This window comes from Bos grunniens, chromosome 29, assembly GCF_055505025.1.
Source record: "Bos grunniens cultivar Pamir isolate PY7600 chromosome 29, Bosgru_T2T1.0, whole genome shotgun sequence".
NCBI classification, from domain to species: domain Eukaryota; kingdom Metazoa; phylum Chordata; class Mammalia; order Artiodactyla; family Bovidae; genus Bos; species Bos grunniens.
The window spans coordinates 9,814,024-9,841,297 of NC_141193.1; the positions used below are offsets into that span (position 1 = coordinate 9,814,024).

The following is a 27,274-nucleotide window of genomic DNA, read 5'->3' on the forward strand; positions in this document are numbered from 1 at the left end:
GGAAAGATCGACGGCTGGAAGAAAGAAAGGATGGACAGAGAAATGAACAAATGTGTGGGTAGGAGTTTGGACCGTCCACAGAAAGTTCAGTGTGGCCTCTGTAATTGGCCAGAACAACCAGACGCCCCTTCCAAGGAAGTAAGCTTTCCCTGTTTCACTTATCATAGCCCCTCCCTTGCCTCCACGAATTGAAGATTTAAAGACTGTGCTGTATGGAGCTGCAAGGGACCCTGGGAGTGAGATCTGTCTTCCTTCCCGCACTGAACTTCAGTCTCCCTTATATAAGATGAGGACGTGGAGTAGATGATTCCTTGTGCCTTTCCAGGGCAAAGCATGTCAGCTGCTTTCCCTGAAAAGAAGAGGAAAACCTACTGAGCCTAGTTCAGCTTAGAGGCTCTGAAAAAGTTTAGACAAAGATGAATGGAAGAAAGAGGAAAAAAAGAAAGAAGGGGGAAGGAAGAAAGGGAGGAAGGAAAGAAGAAAATCGATTCCCATGCCCCAAATTAAAAATGCATTTTTTTAAAAATGCAGCTAATATGTAAGGTTTCCCAAATGCATCATTTCTTTTTAAAAAAAAGTTAATTTCAGCATATTGAATTTAGGATCACAGCATGTAAGAAGTGATGGATCCTCTGATATAATGAAGCTGCGTCAGGCAGGGATGGTCTGGGACAGAGAAGGCCAAAAGGAAGGATGGGCTGGGGGGCTGAACTGTAGAGGGGGCTTCTCTCCACCCCTTTCACCACTTTAGCCCGACCACCCCCTTTAGGATCTGCTTTATATGTTGATCTTATGAACCCGATATATTGTTTGAGTAAAAGGTTTCTGGTGTACCCGTGGGTGTGTGTGTGTTTTAAGCCACTCAATTAATGAAGAGAAACAAGAGGCCCAGAGGGAGGTGCTTTGCCCAAGGTTGTACAGCAAGTGCATGAACACAACCTCTCAGTTCAGCTTCAAGAATCCAAGCACATCCTAGGGGGCCGGGGGCATTGCCCCTGACTGGGCCATGCTCTGGGTCAGCTCCAGCAGTCACAGTGGGACATCACTGGGCCCCTTTAAACAACATTCCGCAAAGAGAGGAACAAACGGATAACCCAGGCCCAATTAGGAACTGGAAAATCTCACGGAGGCAGAATGCCCGGAACAGGGGGGCTCAGGGTGGGGGCTCAGGTTGGAGGCCCAGTTCTCTGCAAGCTTCACAGTTGAAAAACCTTCCTAAAACAACCCCTTGGCTGCCTCGGAGCATAATTTAATCTTCCTTTGATGACTCCGGATCTTGCCCTGCCTCCGGCCACTCTAAGAACATCAATTACTGCTGGGTCCAGGTGGAGAGCAGAGAGGAGGGGCTGGACCCGGGTTACCCACTGACCTTGCCCTTCGGGAGGCTGGTTGGGGAGGAAACTTCAGGGGACGGAGCCCAGCCTGAGCCCTAGGAGTCAGATGCCGCCTTGGTGGACGAGGGGGCCAAGGAAGAGAATGAGAAGCCCCCTCCCCAACCAAGAAAGGGAGTCCTAGGTGGGCCCCTCCTTAGCCCCCAGAGCAGATGGGAGGGATAGCTCCCAGGGTCCCTGGAAGAAGAACCCAAGAGCGAAAGGCAGGCAGGAGTGAAGCTGAAGGCCAGGCTAGGCGGCCATGCTGAGGAGATGCAGACTTTGCAGAAATGTTGGCTCCAAGAGACACAAGTGGGCTTAGTGCCCCTGCCCTGCCACTTCCTGGCTGGGGAACCCGGAACGAGTTACTTAACCTCTCTGTGCCTCCGTTTCCTAGGATAAAGCTAGAATAGTAGCAGCAACAGGGCTGCCAGGAGGGTTAAATGAACTTCATGTTGAATACTAGAAAATGGGAGCTTGGATCAGGGTCTCTGATGAGGAAAGAGCTGGAAGAAGATACATCAGATCACCCACAGGGCTGGCTCTCGGTGATACTGGGCATTTTGGCTTGTTTTATTTTCTATAGTTTTTGCAAGAAACAGATGATTTTCTATATAATTATTTTAGTCAGTCAATTGTGTCCGACTCTTTGCAACCCCATGGACTGTAGCCCACCGGGCTCCTCTGTCCATGGGGGTCTCCAGGCAAGAAGACTGGAGTGAATTAGCATGCCCCCCTCCAGGGGATCGTCCCAACCCAGGTATCGAACCCACGCCTCCCGCATTACGGGCAGATTTTTTACTGTCTGAGCCACCAGGGAAGCCCAATTAAAATCATATGCAGAGGAAAAAAGAAAAAAAACAGAACCCTAGGGACTGCAATTTGTCTTTAAAGGGAAACAGTTGATCTGAAGAAAAGCCCATCCAATGAGCATGGGGATGGAAGGGCGGTGAGTGTTCCCCAGGGTCTGAGACGCAGATAGGGGAGCCCTGACTGCCCCAGAAGCCCTGGGGGTGACAGCCCTGAGCCCTCAGGGGCAGACACAGGTAACATTTCCTGCCTGGATGTACCCTGCCAAGAGGCACCAGGGAAGGGGAGCCGGTGCCCTGCGGCGTACTGTCCACTCACGGGCAGTAACGCTTCTCTCATTGGCTCTTCTCAGCTCTGATTCTTCAGACCATCAGCTCAGAGAAGCCCCGGGACCCTCAGGACTCAAGCCGGCCCCCCAATCCCAGCCCCCAACCCCTCCCGCCCAGACCACCCAGCCCTCTGTCCTGCCAGCAGTCCCACTCAGCTCAGCCACGCCACCACCCTAGCCTCTATGGGGGCAGTCCTCTGAGGAAAGCTGGGCTTAGTGGGTCCACAACACCCCCCTGCCGGTGTCATTAATCCCCAAAGAAAGTCAAACATTAGCCCGGGCAAACCGCTTACGCCTTATATAATCCCCCCCGCCCCGGGGAAGGCGCAAACTCAGCTTGTTGGAACTCAACTGCAAAACCACAGCAGCTGCCAGATCTGGGACAGAGCAGGGCTCCAGCCACAGCGACCACCAGCCCCACCAGAGGGAGCAGCCAGGCTCAGCTACCAGGTGAGGAGGGACAGAGGCCCACCATGCCCCAGCCCCCAGGGACCCCGGGAAGGCCCCAAGACCAGGCCCTGCTTCCTCGGTGCATCTGGCCAAGTCCCTTCAGCCCTCTGGGACCTGCTCGGGCCCTTTCAGCTACTCGGCTGTGGTGTGCCAGCCCCAGGAGACAGGCAAAAGCAGGAAGCACTGGGCTTGGGGAGACCTTCTCAACAGGCAACCTGGGTTCTGCCAACCCTGTGTGTCTGCTCAGGGCCACCAAGAATCCTTCCACTTACTCCTGACCTCCATCCTGGGTGGCCCACATCCAAGACCGAACCCCTTGGTCCCCATGGTGTGGCCTACACTGCCCCATGCCTGCAGCAGGTGTGACCAGGCTGGCTGGACACACACTCCAACCCACAAGTCCCCACATGCACATCTGAACTCACACAGTCGTGCCCTGACACTCCAGCCTCCCTGTGCCCATCTCTGCAGACACCACTCGGGACACACCCCACCCCTGCGACCCCACGTCTGTACACGCAGTCGGGGACATCTTCACCCACACCTAACTCCGTGGGTGCACACAGCTGAGCCCCACGTCCTTACAGACGTCCACATACACAGGCTCACTCACGCACCTGGGCTCACCTTCCCACCTGTGCTTCCACACCCATCCGCCTGCCCCCCACCCCCCATCACCTCACATGCACACATCCCTTTCTCCGGCCTGGTGCCCCCGCCTGCAGCCCTGGCTCATCCTGCCCCGCACCATGACTTTTGCCGAGCTTGTGGACCGCGTGGCCAGCAACGGGCCATTCCAGTTCCTGCACACGGTCCTGCTGGGCCTCCCCATCATCGGCATGGCCAACCACAACCTGCTGCAGATCTTCACAGCTGCCACCCCCATCCACCACTGCCGCCCTCCACCCAACGCCTCCGCGGGGCCCTGGGTGCTCCCCATGGGCCAGAATGGGAAGCCTGAGACGTGCCTCCGTTTCGCATATCCATCCAACGCCAGCCTGCCCAATGACACCCAGGGGGCCACCGAGCCCTGCCTGGATGGCTGGACCTATGACGTCAACTCCAGGGACTCCATTGTGGCTGAGGTATGACTGGAGGCCCAGCCTCTCCCTCCGCTGAGAGTCAGCACCGCACACTCGTGGACAGGGGGGCAGGTGGGGGCCCCAGTCTCCCTAGGACCCGGGGACAGAGCTCTGGGCAGGCCGGGAGGAAGGACCTGGGTGCGGAGGACCAAAAGGTCCTGTCTCTTCACATTTAGAGTATAAACAGCCCATTCTATGCCAGGCATGGTGCCAAACTCTGGGGAATCAAAAATGCACCATCCCTGTTCCCACGGGGTCCACAGTCTAGCAGGGTTAACATCAATTAACGAGAGTACCACACAGGAAATGTCAGATTACAACTTTAAAGTACTTAAGGTTGTGACCTGAGACTACAGCCTAGCCCTAAGCTGGGGTCAGGGACCGGGGGTTGGCGGAGCAGGGGGGACCCCCCTACAGAAGGGACCCCGGGCTAAGAGAATCCAGCAAGAGTTAGCCAGGCAATGGGGGAAAGGAGGAAAATTCCATCTTGTGCCAAGGCCTCAAGGTGGAACAGTGTGTGGAGCAGGGGATGGACGGAAGGGAGGGTTGGAACGTACCTGAGCAGACCCAGAAAACATGCCCTCCACTCTGGCAGTCACTCGTGTGTGCACTCCATTCATTCACAGCTCATTTATCCACAGACTCTTTTACCTGCCATCTCTGGGAATTACAGAGTTAAATCAGGCTCTTCAATGAACTAGAGACTATGGTCAGATGAAGAGAGGGGAATGGAAACTGGCATTTATTGAGGATCTACAACTAATCTGGCATATCTTAGTGTTTGCCCGACACTGTCTCCCACAATTTGATCCCTGCAATAATATTCTGCTGAAGGTGATTCTATCTCCTTTTTCAGATTAAAAAAAAAAAACCAAGGCTCAGAGACAGGAAGGGAAAGTTCAGTGCCATAGAGGTGGTCAGCTTCAGAACTGGAACTTTAAAATGAAAAATGCATACTAGGCACAGGGAGCCAAGCATTGTGGCAGTACAAAAGATAGAGGAACCGCAGGATTCTAGGGAGGCTTCCTGGAGGAGGTGGCATCTGAAGAATGAGCAGAGGCCAATGTTTTCATTCTTCCCTTGGGGACCATGAGACCCCTGAGGGCAAGAGCTTTCTTTTGCCCCATTAGAAGAGATTTATTTCAAAGTATTTACCTGGTGTTCATCCTGTGCTGTGCACATTATGAACACAGGCTCCTGGAATCCCAGGAGATGACATCTTAGTGAGGGAAGTATTGTTGGTACCTTCAGTTCATAGACCAAGGATCTGAGGCTCAGCCGGGTTCAATGACTTTCCCAGGATCACATATGGGACCTAGCAGAGAAGAGATTTGAACCCAGGGCCATCTTTGTTCAGAATCTATGATTGCTATTCATTTGTTTAGTGAATGTTTATTTCTATATAAGGCACTGACTGCGTGCAAGGCATTGTCCTAAGTGCGTCATAAATATTAACCCTTCTAACCTTCCTGATATTATAAGATGTTAATGATAAGCCCATTGCTGTGATGGGGAAACCGAAGCACAGAGAGTTCAAGTAGCTTGTTCAAGGTCGTACCACTAGTAAGAGGCAGCTGCAGGGTCTGAAGCTGGGCCCCTGACCCCAGGGCCGTGCTCCCAGCTATCACTTCTGCTGACTCTCATAGTGCCAGATACTTCCTCCCTGTCACACGCACTTTTTCTCCCCGGCACCAAGTACAGTGCCTGAAATACATCCAACCAACATGTATGGACAGCTACACGCATCAGACTGAGGACACAAAGTCAAAGAACTCAACAGCCCGGCCCGCCCTCCTTTAGCTCACCTCCAGTGGGGAGGCAGACCCATCCTTCCAGGGTGACCAGAAGCCAGGTAGGGTTAGGCAAGCTTCCCAGGGCAGAGGTTTTCAGCTGCTTTGCTGTATCCCCAGGAGCTGGAACAGTGCCTGGCACAGAGAGGTCCTCTGTGAAACAAATATTTGTGTAATGAATGGATACAAGCTTTTATAAACTCAGGGTACTCCGGGAGCCCGGAGGAGGGCATGGAATCTGCCTGGAGGGGGAACCCAGGAGGGCTTGCTGGAGTCTGTAGCACCTGCCCTGAGTGTAAAGGAAGGGTAGGGATTAGGGGGCAGGCTGAAGCAGGCAAGTGCATCCCAGGCAAAAGGAGCAGTGTGCGTGGTGTCAAACACACAATTATAGAAGCATAAAGAGAGCAAGACAGTCAGGACTGCAAGAGACGAAGAAGGCTGGAGAGGCAGGCAGTTGAGGGTGGAGGCCATGGATGCAGGAAGGAGGAGGGCCCCGGCTTGGATGCTGAGGCGAAGGTGCTGCCTCTGGCCCGAAGATAACGGGAACCACTGAATGGTGTTAAGCAGGAGCGTGACCTGCTCAGATCACCTGCTAAGGGCAGTCATTCTGACCACAGGGTGGACAGCAGCTTAGGGAGCATTTTAGTCCAGCGGCTGGGAGACCCATGAGCCGGTTGCCTTTGGGACCCAGGACCATGACGACAGACATCAGGGATAGGTGGAAGAAACACCAGGAAGGGTAGGGAGTCAGAATCTCTGGGACTTGGAACCTGAGTGGCTATGAGGGTGGGGGACAAGCGTGGGCAGTGCACGGGAGTCACAGATGTTCCGATACCTGTAAATTAAGTTTCCGGGTGTATGGGCAACTTGCTGCACCTCAAGCCAGAACAGAGCCTACTAAGGAAACAAAAAAATCCTCCAGGGAGCAATGAAATAATAGCCGTGAAATAATACCCCTTACTCTGTGCTCACCCCATGCCAAAATGCGCTAAGCACTTTGGTCATATGGACTCATTCAATTCTCACCACAGCCCTCTGAGGTTATGTCATTTTGGGGGCTTCCCTTGTGGCTCAGCTGGTATAGAATCTGCCTGCAATGCACGAGACCTGGGTTTGATCCCTGTGTGGAGACGATCCCCTGGAGAAGGGAAAGGCTACCCACTCCAATATTCTGACCTGGAGAATTCCATGGTCTATATAGTCCATGGGGTCACAGAGTTGGACACGACTGAGCAAATTTCACTTCACTATGCCGTTTTTGCAGAGGAGGAAAGCAAGGCACAGGTTACTGGCCCAAGACACCACGTCTGATAAATGCTGGAGCTGAGAGTCAAACACAGGCAGCAGGACTCCGGAGTCCCCTCTCCCCCTCCCCAACCCCCTGCTCCTGGGGACCGCATCCCCCAACCACTGCACCCTGGGCTAGGTGCTAGGCAGCGCTCAGTGAGTGCTGGGTGAAGGCCATATCGGCAGGAGGGACTTAGACAGTGCTGACTGTTGGGAAGCTGCTTCCCCTCCAGGGGGCACACCTCGAGCTTCAGGGAGCCCAGCCAAGAGCAGACCTTGCAGGTCTTGTATTCGGTCAAGCATCAGCTCTCATCCATGCCAGTTGAGTTCCCAGCCACCCTTCTGGCAGTCAGAGCTGTGTGAATCTACATCCCAACCCAGCGCAGGGTTTCACTAGGTCTCGCGGGTCTGCCCCACTTCTCCTGGTCAGGCCCAGGCTCCCTGAGGACGCTCAGCCAGGAGACCCCACAATTGGGATCCCTGCGCAGTCAGTGGCCAGATCCACCCAAGTGCTGGTAGCAGCCCAGCATGGTCAGACCCCTCTGACTTTTCTGTCTGTGGCTCAAGCCCATGGCAAATCCATGCTCCATCTACTTGCGGTGGGATGGGTTTCTGGGCCCCCACTGTGCAGAGGCACCTAGGGTTCACCCAGGGGTAGGTCTCTGGGGTGGAGGCCAGGCCTGGAGGTGCCGGCCCAGGGGGGAGGGTGGTCATGAGCAGTGTCTGCAGCCAGCTCGGTCCAAGTGACCCTGTTTAGAAGGCACGGGGCCATCTCCCAGGTGGACAGCGCTTGACTGAGAGCCAGTGCCAAGCAACAGAGTTCACATCCTGACTCTGCCATTCACTGGGGATGTTACAACCCCAGAAGTCTTGGTTTCCTCATCCGTAAAATGGGGTAAGAGAGCAACTGAACTTTAAAAGAGATAATGCAAGCTCAGCATTAGCACAGGGCCTAGAGCCTGCCAGGCGTTCGACTAATGTTCACTGCCGCTGTTGCTGTTACAGTCGTTAATAGAGATGTCCTTAGAAGGAGAGGGTTAGTGCCCTTGGGAGAGTAAATGGGAATTAGCTGTCACAACTCTTCCAGGCTCACCCAGGCCCCCACCTAGCACAAACCTCCACACAGGGCCCCTCTCCACCACCACAGCTGGGGCCCTGATGAGTCATCTCCCTCCCCATCTCAGTCCCCTCATCTTTAGAATGGGATCATAAGGAACTTCCCTGTGGAGGGGGTGAGGGTGGGAGGACCACGCTGGGTCCAGTCAGGAGCACGGGGACTTTCCCTCCCCCTCTCTGATCCCATAAGCTCCCCTGGCAGAGGTGCCCACACATTCCTTTCTCTGGGTTCAGCAGAGACCAGGTTGGAATTTTTCAGAAGGAGCTTTACTAGCACATTAAGAGGAAACAAAAGCCTTTCTTTGAAGTCTGGAGAGTGTGGGGCATGTGGGTTGTGGTTTCTGGGTTCCCTGGACAGGAGCCATAGGCCACAGCTTTCACACCACAGAACCCAGACCTGTGGGTGCCCAGCTCAGCCTGGCGGCTCCTTAAGGCCTGGGTCTGGCCTTGGATGGGCAGGCCCTCCCTCTGAGATACCTGTGATTCCTCTCTGGGCCTGGAGTCTTCCTGTCCTCTCTCCGGAGCCACAGAAATTCTGTTGCCCAGACAGGTCCCTGGAGGCCCCAAGTCAGCAGCTGGAGAAGCAGAGAAGCTGCTCAGTGGTCCCCCAGAAGTGGGTCTCCACTCTGTGAGGTTGCCCTGCTGAGTCTCTGGTCTTCCTCCATCTCAACCTCCGAATCCCCAGGCTGCCCACCTCCCAGGCCACCTGTCCATCTCTTGTCTCCAGCTGAGCTCCTGCTTCACCCCTACTTGCTCACCCCAGACCCTGCCCTTGGTACCCCTCCTATCCTAGGATAGATATCCCCTATCCTAGCCTCCAATCTGACTCCCGGGTAAAGATCAGGGGGCCCCACCCCAGCCACACGTCTAGGCCAGTCTGACCTCCCCTCCATGGCAGGCCTCACCTAGGAAACTGTGATCCTAGGCAGGAGGAGTTCCGGAGCCATCCCATGGGCTCTCCAGGGTCACTGAGTGCTCCACAAGCACCTACTTTGTGCAGGGCCCTGGGCTGGTACTTTGCATTCCTTCTTTTGAAACCCTTCCAATCTTCTTTTGTGGCCAATGTGAATGTCAGGAGTCCCAGGTGGCGCAGTGGTAAAGAATCTGTCCACCAATGCAGGAGGCACAAGAGATGTGGGATCCCTGGGTCAGGAAGTTCCCCTAGAGGAGGAAATGGCATCCCACTCCAGTATTGCCTGGAGAATTCCATGGACAGAGGAACCTGGTGGGCTACAGTCCATGGGGTCGCAAAGAGTCGGACACAACTGAGCGACTGAGCACTGTGAACGTCACCCCTTTTTACAGAAGAATACACTGGGCTCAGATCAAAAAGGTGATTCTCACAGCCATGAGGGTGAAGTCAAGCTTTTACAGCAAGAGGGTCGGGGGTCCTGACTCCAGAATCCATACCCTTTCTGTTGCATTACATGTCCCTGTGAGCACAGGCTTTACAATGACCTGTGACAAAAATAATAAAACAGCTATTCCATAGAGGGCCGACTGTTTGCCCCAGTGTAGTGCCGGGTTCTTCCTTCTTTATTTTCTTTACAAGTCTGAGAAGTAAGTATTAGTATTACCCCCATTGGCTCAGATGATAAAAGAATCTGCCTGCAATGAGGGAGACTCAGGTTCGATCCCTGGGTCAAGAAGTTCCCCTGGAGAAGGGAATGGCAACCCACTCTAGTATTCTTGCCTGGAAAATCCCATGGACAGAGGACCCTGGCAGGGTACAGTCCACGGGGTCACAAAGAGTCGGACACGACTGAAGTAACTTAGCACGCACGCACACACACACACACACACACACACAGATAAGGAGACTGAGTCACAGAGAGGTTAAGTAACTGGCCCAGGAACACACAGCTACTACGGAACAGAGCTGAAGACGCAAATCCTTCAGAGTCTTACCAGGTACCTGGCCCTCTGGCCCCTGTGTTCCAGGGTTGGTTCTATTAGAGGCCCAAGAGTAGATAGAGCCATGGCAATTCTCCCCAGGTCTGAACTGGGTCTAAAGGGCCCCCAGTCTAGGGAAGTGTGTTCCCCCTGTCTTTTCTCTGGGGTAAGTATGGACCATGTGTGCAGTCCCCTGGCAGAGTCGGTCCATACAGACCCAGCAGGAGCCCCATCCTTCCTTGATCGCCCATGGCTTGCCCTTTTTTTTTTTTTTTTTCAAAACCAACACACAGTTATTATCTCACAGTTTCCAAGGGTCAAAATCTGGGTCTAGCTTAACCGGATGCTCTGCATTGGTCTCACAGACTGCAGTCAAGACATCAGTCAGGCTGCATTTCTTCCTGAGTTTGGCCTCTTCTGAGGTCTCCCTGACCATGCTTGTTTGCCCTGATCTTTTATGATACGCCTTCTACTCTGTGCTCCAAGGAGCCTCCTGGCCCGTGATTTTGCTGCCCCTCCAGCTCCTGAGCCTGTCCCTCACCCTTTGAGCCTGAAGTCAGGCCAGCACACTTGGCTCTGGCCTCAGCCACCTCCCCAGCAATGACTCCGACCCACCCCATGCTAGTGTCTTACAGCAGCGCACGGCCACAGCTCCCTGCACTGAGCCTTCCTCTGGCAGCTCGGGACTCAGAGCAAAGCGCACATCAGGGAGCAGTGGTCAAGGGCACTAGCTAGGGGTCCACAGACCTGAGTTTGAGTCTCTGCCTTGAAATGAACCGAGCTGTACTTGGGCAAGTTGCTTACCCTCTGAGCTTCAGGTTCTTTGTCGATAAAATGGAGATAATGATAATTCATTGGATTAGTATGGCATCATTTGCAAAGCTTGCTTCTGAGCATAGTAGGCCCTCTGTTTTCCTCCCACCACCTTTCTGGTTATACATCACTCAGGAAGACATGGCAGTGAGCTTCCTGTTCTTCCCTTCCTAAACCCAGCTCCCTAAGAAGTAATCATTCCAAGAAAGGAAAAAGAAGGCCAAGAACAGAGGATATGATATTGGGAGCAAAATCTCTATGTGGAGCTGCCAAAAGCTGATAGGCAAGAGGCCAGCCCAGGCCATGCCAAGGGCGAGATAGAAGCTGGGTGTCAGCCCCCTCCAATTGTGGTTACTGTTTGTGCTCTGTATCTCATCAGTAAATACGTATGTTGTTTAGTCACTTAGTCACACCCGACTCTTTTGTGACCCCGTGGACTGGAGCCCCTCCATGGGATTTCCCAGGCAGGAATTCTGGAGTGGGTTGCCTTCTCTAGGAGGTCTTCCCAACCCGGAGATCGAACCCACATCTCCTACATTGCAGGCAGATGCTTTAACCGTTGAGCCACCAGGGAAGTCCCCATTGACTATTCCTTGGACAAATATTGACATTTTCTGTGCACCACTACTCTGCTAGCTGCTAGGGATAAAGAGTCCTCCAACGAGACATCTCTGCCCTCGGCAAAGTTATGGCAGTAAATAGGCAGGCATCACACTGCATGACCTGTGTCCTCTTAGAGGAGAGGACAGACGCGTGGAAGAATGGAATGAGGACACTGCGAGTCTGGATGTGCTTCTCAGACATTTATCTGTTTCACAAATATTTGCCGACTCCCTGCTTGTGTCAGGCACCCAGAAACACGTGTTCCCAGCACTCGGAGTTAGATGATCTTGACATGTTTCAAAGGGCTGACAACCTTGCTAGAATAAGGGAAAATAAGCACAAAAGCAAAGAGGAACAGCAGAGCCTGAAGCTACCGCAGAATCACTAATGTAACCCGATTAAAACCGCAGACCCCACGCGGTACCAGAACTCTCTCTAGACACCCACTGGCCTACTCCTTGCACACCCCCTCACTTCCTCCTTTACTCTTTTCCCTCTTCGACTCCCATACACATCCCCTGAAGGCTCTCTTTCCAGCCAGAATGAGCCCACTGGGTTTGCGGGCCAGTGCCAGCCACTCAGAGTCAGCCGGAGGACCTGGACGCTTTGCCCTTCCCCAAACTCCCATGCTTTCCGCGAAGAAAGTGAAAAGAGCTCCCTGGGGTGCGTGGTTCTTTCCCCACACTGTTTTACATCCAAAACATTTTCATGCAGCATTTCCAGCAAATGAGATTTCTTCGCTTCATTACACAAGTAATTCGGGATGGCTGGACCAAGGGTGCGTGTCGGGGATTAGCAGAAGATTAGGCCAGACAGGTGGGCAGGAGTCAGAGCTGGAGGGCTTCATAAATCTGTGTTAATAGAGCTTTCTGTTTAACCAGAGAGCAGGAGAAAGCCAGTGAGTGCTCCAGACAAGGCAGCAACTCTGGTTTTATTGGGGAAAGAATGAATAGGAAGGACTGAGGCCGAAGGCCATCAGAGGATTGTCCTGATAATCCTCTCCGAGCTCAGGTTCCTCAACCGTCAGATGAAGATGACAGCAACTCTACATCATAAGGTTGTTGTGATGACTGAAAAAACTAAGGCATGAAAAGACAGTGCCTGGTGTGGAGCAAGCCCTCAATAAATCCTATTCTTTTTTTAATCTATTTTATTGAAGTATAGTTGATTTACAATGTTGTGTTACCCATGGACAGAGGAGCCTTGTGGGCTTCAGTCATAAAGTCGCAGAGTCCCACACGACTGAAGCAACTTAGCACACACAGCACGCACATTAATTTCTGCTGTGCAGCAAAATGACTCAGTTCTCCATATATACATCCTTTTTCATATTTTTCCATGTGGTTTATCCCAGGATATTGAATATACAGTGCTATACAGTAGGACCTTGCTCTTTATCCATTCTTTATATAATAATTTGCATCTGCTAATCGTAAGCTCCCCACCTCCCCATCTCTTCCCCACCTCCCTCCACAACCACAAGTCTGTTCTCTGTGTCTATGAGTCTGCTTCTGTTTCGTAGACAACTCATTTGTATCAGATTTTAGATTCCACATATAAGTGATGTCATGTGGTATTTGTCTTTCTCTTTCTGACTTCTTCACTTAGTGTAATCATCTCTAGGTCCATCTGTGTTGCTGCAAATGGCATTGTTTTGTTCTTTTTTGTGGCTGAGTAGTATTCCTTGTATATATACACTGTATCTTCTTTATCCATCTGTCAGTGGGCATTTAGGTTGCTTCCATGTTTTGGCTAGAGAAAGCAATGGCACCCCACTCCAGTACTCTTGCCTGGAAAATCCCATGGATGGAGGAGCCTGGAAGGCTGCAGTCCATGGGGTCGCTAAGAATCGGATATGACTGAGCAACTTCACTTTCATTTTTCACTTTCATGAGTTGGAGAAGGAAATGGCAACCCACTCCAGTGTTCTTGCCTGGAGAATCCCAGGGACGGGGAGCCTGGTGGGCTGCCGTCTATGGGGTCGCACAGAGTCAGACACGACTGAAGCGACTTAGCAGCATGTTTTGGCTATTGTGAACAGTGCTGATATGAAGGGGTACATGTATCTATCGAATTATAGTTTTGTCCAGATAAATGCCCAGGAGTGGGATTGTTGGATCATGTGACAACTTTATTTTTAACTTTTTGAGGAATATTCATACTGTGTTCCATAGTGACTGCACCAATTTAATTTCCCATCAATGATGTAGGAAGTTTCCCTTTTCTCCACACCCTTTCCAGCATTTGTTATTTGTAGATCTTTTAATGATGGCCATTGTAACTGATGTGAGGTGATACCTCTTTGCAGTTTTGGTTTGCATTTCTCTAATAAGCAGCAATGTTGGAGCATCTTTTCATATGCCTGTTGGCCAACTGTATGTCTTCTTTGGATCTTGTGCCCATTTTTCGATTGGGTTGTTTGTGTTTTGTTATTGAGTTGTATGAGCTGTTCACGTATTTTGGAAATGAAGTCCTTGTCAGTCTCATCGTTTGCAAATATTTTCTTCCAGTCCATAAGCTATCTTTGCATTTTGTTTATGGTTTCCTTTGCTGTACAAAAGCTTGTAAATTTCATTAGGTCCCATTACTTTTATTTCTATTGAATATTGGCTGTTGTTCTTAATCCAAGCATACGAGGATGATGTCTGCACTGAAATAGCAGTAGTGGAAATAGAAGAATCCAGATTCAAGAACTACTAAGGGATTTCCCTAGTGATCCAGTGGATAAGACTGTGCTTCCACTGCAAGGGCACAGGTTTGATTCCTTTCAGGGAACTAAGATCCCACATGCTGCTGGGGCAGACAGAAAAGAAGAAATAAATATTAAAAAGTTAGAAACTGGAGGATCAAGCAATTGTAACATGGGAGAAAGTGAAGTCGCTCAGTTGTGCTCAACTCTTAGCGACCCCATGGACTGTAGCCTACCAGGCTCCTCTGTCCATGGGATTTTCCAGGCAAGAGTACTGGAATGGGTTGCCATTTAGGAAGGAGTCAAAAAAGGTTGCCGATCACTGTGATTCCGACCTTACAGGGAGAGGGTAATGAGTGTCATTGACTCTACCTTCCAGATAGAGATTTCAAGTAGACAGCTAAATCGTTGGGTCTCAAGGGCAGAAGAAAGGTTGGGCTAAACACAGGGATTTGGAGTCTTCACCATAAAATAGTAATTGAAGTCACAGAAGCAGATGATATTTCCTGGAAAAGTGAATAAAAAGAGGAAGATCCAAGAGGAGCCCTGGGGAACCCTCAAGGGATAGAGAGAAAGAAGACCACAGAGGGAGATAAAGAAGGAAGACCAGGGGGAGGGAGAGGTCAGCAGGGTCAGGGGCTGCCAAAGGGAAGTCAGGTCGGGACCCAGAAGGTTCCACTGGGTTTGAGAAGCAGAGTTTCAGTGGTGTAGTGGGGACAGACTTGGGAAATGAGTGGGACATAAGGACGGGTAACAGCAAGGATGGTTCCTTGTTCCCGAGATTTGGCTTTGAAGGGAAGAGAGAAATGGAGTGAATGTGGAAGGGAAGAGGGCTCTAAGATGGAGAGACTGGAGCACATGCAAATGCAGATGGGGAGGAGTCTGGAGAGGCAGAGAGAGAGAGAGAGACGCAGGCGTGGGCTGGAGGAACGTCCCCTGGAGGAGAGAGGGTGCAGGCAGAGGGACCCGCATTGAGTGTGAGAGGCTGGGGAGCAGACACACAGGGAGCCACTGGACTCGGGTGAGCCTGCGGAGCTTGAGAACAGACCTGGGTGTGTGACAGCTAAAGTGACCAGAAGCCGTATGGCAGGCCACACACGCTGAAGGGCCGTTCTCCTTTCACAGCCACGGGGCAGGGACCCAAGGAGCCCCGGACCAGGCCGAAGGGGATAAGCTAGGGGAACCCAAGCGAGGGCACTGGGAGAGGGAGTGCACACGCGGGGCCCAGGCTGAGTGGGCTGGACTGAGCTGCCTGGCCCCCTCTCTCTCACATGCAGTGGGACTTGGTATGCAACTCCAAAAAACTGAAGGAGCTGGCCCAGTCTATCTTCATGGCAGGCATACTGATTGGCGGGCTCGTGCTGGGAGCCCTGTCTGACAGGTGAGATGCAGGGGCCCCAAAGTGGGGGCCCAACCCATGGAGACCCCCTCCCCCATCTCTGTACCACCCATGCACTCTCAAAGAGGCAAAGAGCTGGGGGAGGTGGGCAAGAGGGTCCCTGCTGTGTGGCCAGCCCCTTTCAGGGCCACTGCCTACCCTCTGCCCTCAAACCTCTACAACTTGAGTCTTCCAGTCAGCCCAGAGCTGGGCCCCAGCCTCAAGGTGTGGCCGTGGAGGTGGACGGATGAATGGCTTGGAGAGGAGTGGTCCTTTGAACCCTGTTCAGGCAACTAAGCTGGGGGTAGAGGAGATCACTCATTAACTCAAACATCTAACTGCAAACTTGTCAACAAAAATAGCAATTACCAGCAAGGCTCTGTCGCGGGAGGGAGTTACATGCCCTGCCTGGCCCTTTGGGAGGTGGAGGGGTGGGGTCCAGCCCTTTGCCCTGAGGCCTGCAGAGTCACTCTCCTTGGCTGGCTCACAGCCGCTAACATCCCTCTTCTTCTTCGAGCTGCAGGTTTGGCCGCAAGCCCATCCTGACCTGCAGCTACCTGCTGCTGGCGGCCAGCGGCTCAGGCGCAGCCTTCAGCCCCACCTTCCCCACCTACACAGTCTTCCGCTTCCTGTGTGGCTTCGGCATCTCAGGCATTACCCTGAGCACCGTCATCTTGAGTGAGCCACAGGGGGAAGGGGCAGGGACCAAGAATTTGGGAAGCAGCCAGCCTGAAGCTGAGAGTGGGGTCTGGGCCCAGCTCAGCACCGGGTGGCCTTGGTCAAGCCAGGCACTACCCCTCTCAGGACCCCAGAGGCCCACTCTGAACAAAAGAAGCATAATAGCCCCAGCTTCAATACTGAGGACTTACCCTGGCCTGGCACCTGCCAGGTACATGATCTCGTTCAGTCCACACACACAAGTAGATTAAAAACAAGGGAACTCATCTGCCACTGGAAAGGCAGTCAAGAATGTGGGCTAGGGGGACTTCCCTGGTGGTCCAGTGGTTAGGAAGCCACCTTGCCATGCAGAGGACATGGGTTCCATCCCTGGTCAGGAAACTAAGATCCTGCATGCCTTGGAACTACTGAACCCAGTGCTCTGGAGCCCAAGCGCCACACTAGAGAGCCTGAGCACCTCAAAGAAGATCCTATGTGCTGCCACCAAGACCTAACTCAGTCAAATTAAAAAAAAAAAAAAAAATGTGGGCTTGGAAATCAGACAAACCTACATTTGAGTCCTGCCTCTTGAACCTCAGTCATAGCATCTCTAAAATGGGGGTGATGAAACTTTAGGGTCAGGGTCAGATCAAGCGGCCAGTAGGGGACAGGAACTGATACCCCTTCTCTGGAGGTGCCCAGGACCCACAAGGGTCTTAACTGGGTCCTTGGGCTCCTCCTGCAGATGTCGAGTGGGTGTCCACCCGGATGCGGGCCATCAAGTCGATTGCAGTCGGTTACTTCTACACCTTTGGACAGTTCATTCTGCCCGGCCTGGCCTATGTCATTCCACAGTGGCGCTGGCTCCAGCTAACCGTGTCCATTCCCTTCTTTGCCTTCTTTCTGTTGTCCTGGTATGTGGCCCCTCTTCTTCAGTGCGCCTCCTTGGGCCTGCCGGGATCAAATAAGAGGAGCTCATGCCTGACCAGGCTGGCTGATTCTGTCTGTCCTGAGACACCCTGAGACGGTCAGGAAGGGGGTTCCTGGGAGGAGGAACTGCACATAGAGGTGTGGCTCTGGAGGGAGCACCCAGGGGGGACCCAGGGCAGTAGAAAATGAGGGTAAGTTGACGTGGTTGGGTGAGGGGCAGACCAGAAAGCAGAGAGGCCTCAGCTTCACATGGAGGAACAGAGAATGCCTCTGAAGATGCCTGGGGTGCTGAAAGGCCTGACCAAGCTTCTGTTTGTGACAGAGTTACACAGAAAGGCAGACCCAAGCCGGGGGGGTGGGCGGGGGATGAGAGACAGGGGGAGGTGACTGTGTGGGAAGGTGGGGCTTGGGGCATTTTTGAAGGAAAAGTCCTTAGAGTCTGGGGACTCCTGGATTTGAGGTATAAAGGAAAGGAAAGCTGGAACTCCCCAGGTGGTTCAGTGGTTAAGATTCTGTGCTTCCACTGCAGGGGGCACGGGTTCCATCCCTGGTTGGGGAAGTTCCACGTGCTGAATAGTGTGGCCAAAAAAAGGAAAAGAAAGCTCCAACTTTCTTTGGAGAACCTGGGAGAATCGAGGAGTCTGATTCAATGATGAAGATGGGAAACCAAATTGTGTGTGGTAGTTGATAGCAGGACCCAAAGAATAGGAAATATTGAACAAACTCAGGAGCAGAAATGAAGTCTTGGAGAACCCTTTATCCAGCACTTACTATATGTGAGGCCCTGTTCTGGGCATCAGTCCACATCATCCTGACGCTTACAGCATCTGTGTGTGAAGGGTGCATTAGTATTCCCATTTTACAGATGAGTAAACAGAGGTTCGATGAGGTGAAGCAATCTCTGAAGGTTGTGCAAAAAGACACAGGACTGGAATGGGGCCTCCATTTGAAAATGAAAATAAGCTCCCAGGCAGATGGACAATCTTGCAGTGAGAGAGACGGTCAGAGGGTCTGGGGTGAAACTGGGCATGTCCACAGCCTAGGATGGGAGCTGAGAGTTAGGAGGCAAAATAAGGGTCAGCAGGCCCCTTCATTGTGTGACTTGAGACAAGCTTCACCCATTCTAAGCCTCAAGATTTTCCTAGGCAAAGTGGAGATACTAATGCCTCTCACCCAGAGCCTGGTCCATAGAAAGGTTCACCAATTGTCATTATTTTCCGGAAGAGCAGGATGGAACCTAGACCCTGGCTATGGGGTTTGGGAGGAAGTCATGAATCATTCTGGTAGGTGCAGGCTGAGAAAACTATCCGGGCAGAAACAAGACCACAAGAGCAGGTAGCAATGGGCCCAGTAGGCTGCCACTACCAGCTGGACCAAAGGTCTAGGCCAGGAGACCAGTGTCCACTCCCCAGAGGGTCTCACTGGAGCCAGGTCCTGGATGCCTGTGGGGGCCGCAGCCAGAGCAGACCCCTGGGATCAGACTTTTCCAAGCATCCCTCCTGTCTCCCCACACCTCTGCCTCCTGCATTTCTCTTCATCTTAGTGACCCTCGGGGATTGCTCAGAGTGAACCCACCCCAAAAGGACAGCCCAGGGGTCGGGGAGAGTGAGGTTAGCCACACACTTGGCAACCCCAAGCTCCCCTGCTGCTCTTGCAAACCCCCCGCACCCAGCAGAGTTGGCCTTTTGCAGGGAGAATCAAAGAGTGCTTGGACCCACTCCCTAGACCACAACCCTGCGCTTAGCACTTAACCCCCTTCCTAAGATGCCCTGGGGCTGTAGCCCTGCCCCAACCTTCTCCCAGGACCTGGAATTTGGCCCAAGGAAGGCTGGGTGCATGAACGCACAAGACCCTCCTGCAGTCCAGTCTCGAAAGTGCCGTCCCTTCCCCAGGCCCCACCTGCCTTGGTCTAGGACTCAAGGGTCATAGCTCAAAAAGACACCCAAGGACAATAAACAACCCAAGTTGCAAGGTGGGTGGCAGTGGGGAGAGGGGGTGTAGGGGAAAGGCTCTTCTGGAAAGGGAAGAAGAGATCTCTGGAATTTGTGTTGGTTGCAGGCAGCCCAGGTGCAAAGCCTGGCCAAGTTTAAATTCCATGAAATCTGTAGTAAGGCAACTCAGGTTTCTGGGCCTCCTTCTTTCTGGCACATGATCTCGTTCCAGCCTCTTAGAGAGCTTCTGGCGTTGGGAGGTTGGGGGCAGGGAGATACTGTGACTTGCTTCTGGCCCTCAGGTGGCTGCCAGAGTCCATCCGCTGGATGGTCCTATCTGGAAGATCCTCCAAGGCCCTGAAGACACTCCGGCAGGTGGCAGCCTTCAACGGGAAGAAGGAGGAAGGAAAGAAACTCAGCCTGGAGGTAGAGGCTGAGGGGGATTATGGTCTGGGGCAGGAACCCAGGCTCTGCTATTGCGCTATCCCCTTCCTATTGCCTCCATTTCCTCTGCCCACAAGCCTACCTCTGATGAGCTAAGCAAGCTTCTTTAAAGCCGCCAGGCCTGCACTGCCCTCTCTTCTTCCTGCTGCCCACCAGCTGGTCACTAATGCACCCCTCCCCTTCCTCTGCCCCCAAGGAGATCAAGCTCAACACGCAGAAAGAAGTGGCCTTGGCCAAGGCCAAGCGCAGCGTAGCTGACCTGTTCCGGACACCCGTCCTGCGCCGAATGACCTTCTGTCTTTCCCTGGCCTGGTAACCCACCGCCCCTCCCTGCCCACACCCCAGCACCCCTGCCGAGCAGGTGTCATGAACAAGGTCTCTGACAGGCTCACCTACAGACAAGGCCTGAGTACCTGCAAGAAGAGTAGAGGTATCCCCTCCTCGGAGCTGCCCCTGCCCAGCCTCAAACCCCAGAAATCCCTCACATCCCTGCCCCACAGACAGGTCCAGCCATCAGGGTCTGCTTTCCCCTGGAGTCACACCTACCTTACCCACAAGGCAGATGCTCCAAACCCCTTCACCAGCTCATATCTCACAATGTGAGCTGTGCCTCTCTGTTCTTGCCCCCCACCCCCAACTGGTCCAGCTCTGCTCTCTGGGACCCCACAGAACAAGGCTAGTGCTCAGGGCTGCAAGATTTAACAACAGAAATCATGTTTCTCCTGAATCTTCTCTTTTGCCCGCCATCCCACCACTCCTTCAAAGCCCTTTCCGCAACCTGGTTCTGAGTCCCTTCATCCCGGCCATCGCCACGTGGAAAGGATTCACTGTGTCCAGGAATGCTTCCCCTCAAAGAGGACTCCCACAACTCTGAGAGGGAGAGAGGAGGCATCTCATTCACAAGCACAGCCCTGGGGATGTTCTCCTCCCCCATTCTGAGTGCTAGACCATTACCCAACCAAAACAGATCTTTTGCTGCCTCCTTTGGTCTGCGTTGGAGAAGGAAATGGCAACCCACTCCAGTGTTCTTGCCTGGAGAATCTCAGGGACGGCAGAGCCTGGTGGGCTGCCGTCTACGGGGTTGCACAGAGTCGGACACAACTGAAGCGACTTAGCAGCAGCAGCAGCAGCAGTTGGTCTCCAAGAGTCCCCCCAGTATCAGTATCCTCTGGAGTCAATTATATGGCTCTTGTCACCCTACTTTAAACCATGCCTATGTCAGACATAACCAATCAATCCCAGCATGCTCTCACTGAGCCCAGACGGATCAGAAGCCTCAAAATGGCACTGAAGCAGACCATACCAATCCATTGCAGCTGGGACAAGAAATGAAACTCTTCATCATCCTGTTGACCCAATGAGCGGCATGGGGAGAGGCCCGCAGCTGGCTGTGGGTCATAACTGATCACTCTCTGCCCCTCAGGTTTTCCACCGGTTTTGCCTACTACAGTTTGGCTATGGGCGTGGAGGAATTTGGAGTTAACCTCTACATCCTCCAGCTCATCTTTGGCGGGGTCGACGTCCCAGCCAAGTTCATCACTATGCTGGCCATAAGCTATCTGGGCCGGCACACCACTGAGGCTGCTCTTCTGCTCCTGGCAGGAGGGTGCATCCTGTCGCTCATCTTTGTGCCTGCAGGTGAGAAGCTGGCACTACTCCCAGAACCCTCTGAGAGAGGCTGACCTACGTCTGTGGGCCTCGCAGGCTGGGAGTAAGGTTCCAGGGACTCCAGTTCTGCAGGATCTTCCTCTCTTCCCTTCAGCAGTGCCCTGTGCTCTCTGGGGCCCAGGTTTCTCATCTAGAAAATAACTCAGTTGGGCTAGATGCTATCGAAGATCCTTTCCAGACCTGACTCAGACCAGGCAGAGTATGGTGGTGTCTGCACCGTGTGAGGAATTGCGTGGTCTGAATGACTTGGTTGCAGAAAACGAGCTTGGATGGGGAAACATCAGAGCCTAGTGACCAAGAAACACTCTGCTGCCTACTTCACCATGACCTTGGAAAAGCCAATTTTACTTTATATTGAAAAAATAAAGTAAAGTGGGGGGAGGTTCCCAGGCAGCACTTGTGGTAAAGAACCTGTCTGCCGATGCAGGAGACGGAAGAGACATGAGTTTGATCCCTGGGTTGGGAAGATCCCCTGGAGGAGAGCATGGTAACTCACTCTGGTATTCTTGCTTGGAGAATCCCAGGGACAGAGTAGCCTGGTGGGCTACAGTCTATGGGGTTACAAAGAGTCAAACATGACTGAAGCTACTTAGCACAGATGCACACATGGGTTAATACACCAACATCTTCCCAAAGGAACTGGACTAAAAAGATACAATAAACTATGAGAATAAGGAATCAGAGTCAGGGAAAGACCCAAAGGCAGCAGGACAGAAGCCCACACAGCCCTGGGGATAGCAGAGGGGTTATTAGTTGGCTTTAAGTTTGAATCTGAGCTTCCCAGCAACCAAAACTAAAAGGGAGAGGAGGTCTCCGAGGAGTGAGAACACTCGGGGACTCCTGAGCCCCAAGGCTCACCTTGTTTTCTTTCCTCTGCAGATTCGATGACCCTGAGGACGGTACTGGCTGTGTTTGGGAAGGGATGCTTATCCGGCTCCTTCAGCTGCCTCTTCCTCTTCACAAGCGAGCTATACCCCACAGTCACTCGGTAGGTGCTGGGCATGGGGCTGGCCCAGCCAAAGGATACAGGGGCAGGTGGAATTGTGGACCTGATCCAGGAGCCCCAGAGCCATTCTCTGAGAATGCATGCACAGGCTGCCAACCTCTGCTCTGAACTATCCCAGGCAAACAGGTATGGGCATAAGTAATATGTGGGCCCGCGTGGGAAGCATGACAGCCCCCCTGGTGAAAATCACGGCGGAGCTGAAACCCTTCATCCCCAATGTCATCTTTGGGAGCATCGCCCTCCTGGGAGGCAGTGCAGCCCTCTTCCTGCCTGAGACACTCAATCGGCCCTTGCCAGAGACTATTGAGGATGTAGAAAACTGGTCAGTCCCCTGCCTCTGGCCCCAGCAGTCCTCCTCCGCGGGGAAGCCCAGGGCTTTTCCTGAGCTCTCTTTCCCTAGGTCCCTGCGGACTAAGCAGTCAAAGCAGGAGCCAGAAGCAGAAAAGGCATCCCAGAGGATCCCTCTGCAGCCTCATGAGCCAGGCCTGGACCCCAGCTGAAGGCAACAGACCCTCGTTCCCTGCCCTCCACAAACAAATCCCAGCCAGGTCCTTGCCTGTCTCTGGGCTCTGAGGACACCTTGGGGAGGGCCTGGGCACATCCATGCTCCTAGGACATAGTCTTTTGAGACCTTGCAGGAGTCATCTCCACCACCTCTGGAGCCCCCTCAGCCCAGCCCGGGCCAGTTCAAAGGTTTGGCCACAGGCCTTTGCACACCCCACCTTGCCCTCACCCTCCCCCCACAGCCCAGACCCTGCCATTCTGTCCAGCCCTTCCCCACTGGCCACTTCCCTCATTGTTTCCACCCTCTTCCCCTTCTTGTGCCCACCCCTTTCTTCAACAAGAGGTTTCAATAAATGGCAATGAAGAATTCAAGCCCTGCTGCTCAGGAACGGGGGTGGAAAAGGGGGAAGGCCCCGGTGTGGACATGCGAGTGTGTAATTCTGTTCATCCGCACTGGCATGCACATGCCAGATACATGCAGGTGCAGGTATATATGTGCGTGTGAGCTGGGCTGATGTGAACATGTGTGTGTAGTTTGAGCATACCGAGGTGTGTATACACCAAGCCTGTATTAGTCTACTCTGATTGCTGTAACAACATGCCACAGACCAGATCCTTGAAACAATTTCTTCCTCACAGTCCTGGAGGCTGGAAAGTCCAAGATCAAGGTGCTGGCAGGCTCAATTCCTGGTGTCCATGCCCGTGTGATGGACAGAGGCACATGCCTCCTGGTGGGGGCCTCACTTGCAGATAATCAGATACCTTATCACTGTATCCTTGCATGGCAGAACAAGGAAAGATAAAGCAAGCTTTCTGGTTTCTCTCCTACTAAGGGCACTAATCCCATCATGCGGGTCCCAGCCCCATGACTCATCTAAATCTAATTACCTCTCAAAGATCCCACCTCCTACTACAGCCACATTGTTGTTCAGTCACTAAGTTGTGTCTGATTATTTGCAAAGCCATGGACTGCAGCACACAAGCCTTCCCTGTCCTTCACTATCTCCCAGAGTCTGCACAAACTCATGCCACGGAGTCAATGATGCCATCCAACCATCTCATTTTCTGTCACTCCTTACTCTTCCTGCCCTCAATCTTTCCCAGCATCAGTGTCTTTCCCAATGAGTCGGCTCTTTGCATCAGGTTGCCAAAGGATTGGAGCTTCAGCTTCAGCATCAGTCCTTCCAATGATTATTCAGTGTTGGTTTCCTTTAGGATTGACTGGTTTGATCTCCTTGCTGTCCAAGGGACTCTCAAGAGTCTTCTCCAGCACCACAGTTCAAAAGCATCAGTTCTTTGGGGTTCAGCCTTCTTCATGGCCAACACTCACATCCATACATGACTACTGGAAAAACCATAGCTTTGACTATATGGACCTTTGTCACCACCACCACCTTAGGGGTCACAAAACAGTCTATGGCAAATCTTGTCCTTGGAAATACCATGTGTGTATCTACATGTCCCATTAGGCATGTCATCACTTGATTGAACAAGCCCAGAGTGCCTGCAGACAGAAGCCAGGGCTCCTAAAACCATGACCTCCTTTAGCCCGATCACTCCAAGTCTCTGATCCAAGTCCCAGCCCTGCACACACCAGGTATCTTTGTCTCCTATTTAACCAAGAAAACTGCAGCCATAACAATACAGTTGATATCTGCCACCATGTTTCCCAAGTTTGTCCCAATCACAGAAGAAAATCATCTTCTCATTGGGGCTCTGTGTCCAGCCTCTCCCACCAGCAGCCATCTGCTTTCCCTTGGGTCTCTGCCCTTTCTCTCTCTCCTGGCTCCTTCCCATCACCAGTTAAATAAACCCAAGCCTCGCCTATCTGAAAACAAGCCAACCCACCAATCTTCCTTGGATGCCATTTCTCCCTCCACAGCCACACTGTCTCTTTCTCCCCTTCAAAGCCAATCTTCTCAAAGTTCCCATCTGCCTCCCCTGCCTCCACTTTCTAACCTCATCCAGACTGTGCTCTGGCTCCCACCCTTCTCTGAAAATGTTTTCACCCAGGACAGTCATCACCCCCTGTGCCAAATCCATAGGTCATTGGTTATCCCTCATCTTACTTGATCTCACAAAAGATTTCATTCTATTGGTCATGACTTCCTCTTTGGATTCTGAGATGCCATGTCCTTGCAAATCCCTCCCACACTCTGGCTGCTCCTTCTAAGTCTCTTTTGGGTTTTTTCCTGTAAAGGCTACAGCAATCACTTTGTCTGTCCTTCATCCACCCCTTCCTCAAGGGTCTACATTCCACAGAACCTGTTAACTTAATGGTTAACATGACCTTGCACCTCTGATCATGATTGGTTGGACCAGAAAGCACTCTGGATCCAAATCTCATTAATCACATGTTCCCTCCTGGGCTAGAATTTGGGTCATGGAGGTTCTGGTTCATCTCTGTGTCTTGTCCTAAGAAAGCAAGTTAACATGAGGGTGGGCTGCCTCAGATAAAAGCAGAACAGAAAAAATCAGTTGCAGAGAAGGAATAAAGCAGCTGCACAGAGAGAAAAAGACAACATGAGCCCAGATAAACAGATAAGCAAACGGTGAGACCATTTGCATTGATCTTTAATGGATTCCGGGTCCCAATTCCTCTCAACCCCAGATGCACTTTCAGCCCCTGGTTTGTCTCAAATATTTTGAATTCTCTGAATAAATTCCTTTCTTTTTAAGCTCAACTCAAGGGTTTCTGTTCCTTATAACCAAACAATTCCAAAAGCAATTTATCATCTCTTAGTACTACATTTTCCAAAACCCTTTAAATGGACCTCTTCCTCTAGGATTCTTTGTCAGCCATGTCCAATGAAAATATAATACAAGCCACCTGTGTAATTTTAAAATTCCTAGTAACTATTTTTTAAGTTAAAAAGATGAAATTAATCTTAATACTGTAATATTTTTGTTTAATGCAAATATATCTATACATCACCATTTTATCATGTTAAATATAAAAGTTAACAGTGAGATATTTCATAGCTTTAATTCACACTAGTCCTCAGAATCTATATCCATTTTACCCTAATAGCATATCCCAATTCAGATCAGCTCAATACTAGCACCCAGAGTCCTTGCTAGTACATATTAGTACACCATTCTAGACAGCTCAGACACACATGTTCAGTTGCTCAGTTGTGTCTGACTCTTTGCAACCCATGGATTGCAGCACTCCAGGCTTCCCTGTCCTTCACTATCTCCCAGCGTATTTTGTTCAGACTCGTGTCTATTGCATCGATGATGTCACCCAACCATTTCATCCTCTGTTGTCCCCTTCTCCTCCTGCCATCAATCTTTCCCAGCACTGGGGTCTTTTCCAATGAGACGGCTCTTCACAACAGATGGCCAAAGCATTGGAGCTTCAGCTTCAGTATCAGTCCTTCCAATGAATATTTAGGGTTGATTTCCTTTGGGATTGACTGGTGTGATCTCCTTGCTGTCCAAGGGACTCTCAAGACACACTGCAGGGCTTCAGCTGTCAGCCACAGAGCTAATTACTCTCAAGTCTGTATTTAGATATACTCTCAAATCTGGAAACCTTAATAAACATAAACTAGATCATATTACACCCCTACCTCAGTTTTTTGGTGACATCCCATTGGGATAAAGTCTAAACTCTGTTATAAGGCCAGTCATGATCAGGCCCCAACCTGATCAAGCCAACAAAGGCTTCAGTTTTTAACACTTTCCACTTTGCACCCTGAAATCTAGCCTCATCTCACTTCTTTCAGTTCCTAGACTGCACCAACTTCTCTTTTGCCTGCCCTTCATACTGCCTAGCACTTGACTTCTCCCTATCCAACCCCCACCACATTTGACTTAGGATCAGCTGACAATGAGATCATCAATGTCTCCTCTTGGTTTGAGTGGGTCTCAATCTAGAGAGAAAAGAATTGGGCTCAGAGAAAAGAACAATGACCCTCTCACCCCACTCCCATCTTTCACTTGTCCAGAATTCAGGGTGGCTCCCAGGACATCCTAGCCATGACCATTCTTGTGCTGTATCTAGATGTTTATTGAAAAGACACACAGGAACTTAAGGGAAGATATTCCAGCTCTACCCACTTTCCCTACTCCCTTCTCTCTGTCCCTGAACCAAGCCTCCAACTGGCTCAGTGAATTGCTATCCAATATGGAGCAGCTCACTTGGGCAGCATCATTCTGAGCTGGTTACTCAGAACCTCATTGATTACTACACTCACATCCAGACTTCTGGATGAATTCCTAATTTCTGTACCACCCACTGGCTAGGGTAGCCAGGCCACAAAGCACAAAGCTCACAATTTGGCTCCTTGTTCAGAATGCTGCTGTGAGCCCAGCAAGCACTTGGAGTCTGCCAGGCTTCTCTCCAGGTCAGTCATTTCAAACTCACACTTAGGGCATGTGATCTGAGCAAAAATGCTTTCGTAATCTATAAATCATTTATTTGAAAAGTCTCACAAAATAATCAAAATCAAAGTCACGGGTAGAATGACTTCCCTGGAGGTCCAGTGGCTAAGGCTCTGTGCTCCCAATGCAGGAGACC

The 27,274-nt window shown here is 51.7% G+C and overlaps 1 protein-coding gene across 1 annotated transcript; it reads left to right on the forward strand.

Moving 5' to 3' along the window:
- Window positions 1-2,889: 2,889 nt before the first annotated feature.
- On the forward strand, window positions 2,890-23,121 carry SLC22A8 (solute carrier family 22 member 8). The gene is made up of 11 exons (XM_086384501.1): window positions 2,890-2,958; window positions 3,684-4,043; window positions 15,509-15,612; window positions 16,133-16,287; window positions 17,012-17,180; window positions 19,430-19,553; window positions 19,768-19,883; window positions 20,995-21,209; window positions 22,119-22,227; window positions 22,364-22,567; window positions 22,646-23,121. Exons 2-11 carry the CDS (start codon window positions 3,708-3,710, stop codon window positions 22,743-22,745), a joined length of 1,632 nt encoding a protein of 543 aa, XP_086240627.1. The 5' UTR covers window positions 2,890-2,958; window positions 3,684-3,707; the 3' UTR covers window positions 22,746-23,121.
- Window positions 23,122-27,274: the final 4,153 nt, after the last annotated feature.

Bases quoted from the DNA above. Each gene is read 5' to 3' on its own strand.
- SLC22A8 (XM_086384501.1), top strand. From the start codon at position 3,708: ATGACTTTTGCCGAGCTTGTGGACCGCGTGGCCAGCAACGGGCCATTC. The intron at 16,288-17,011 runs GTGAGCCACAGG...CTCCTCCTGCAG, and splicing joins CCTGAGCACCGTCATCTTGA to ATGTCGAGTGGGTGTCCACC. The intron at 22,228-22,363 runs GTAGGTGCTGGG...GAACTATCCCAG, and splicing joins CTATACCCCACAGTCACTCG to GCAAACAGGTATGGGCATAA.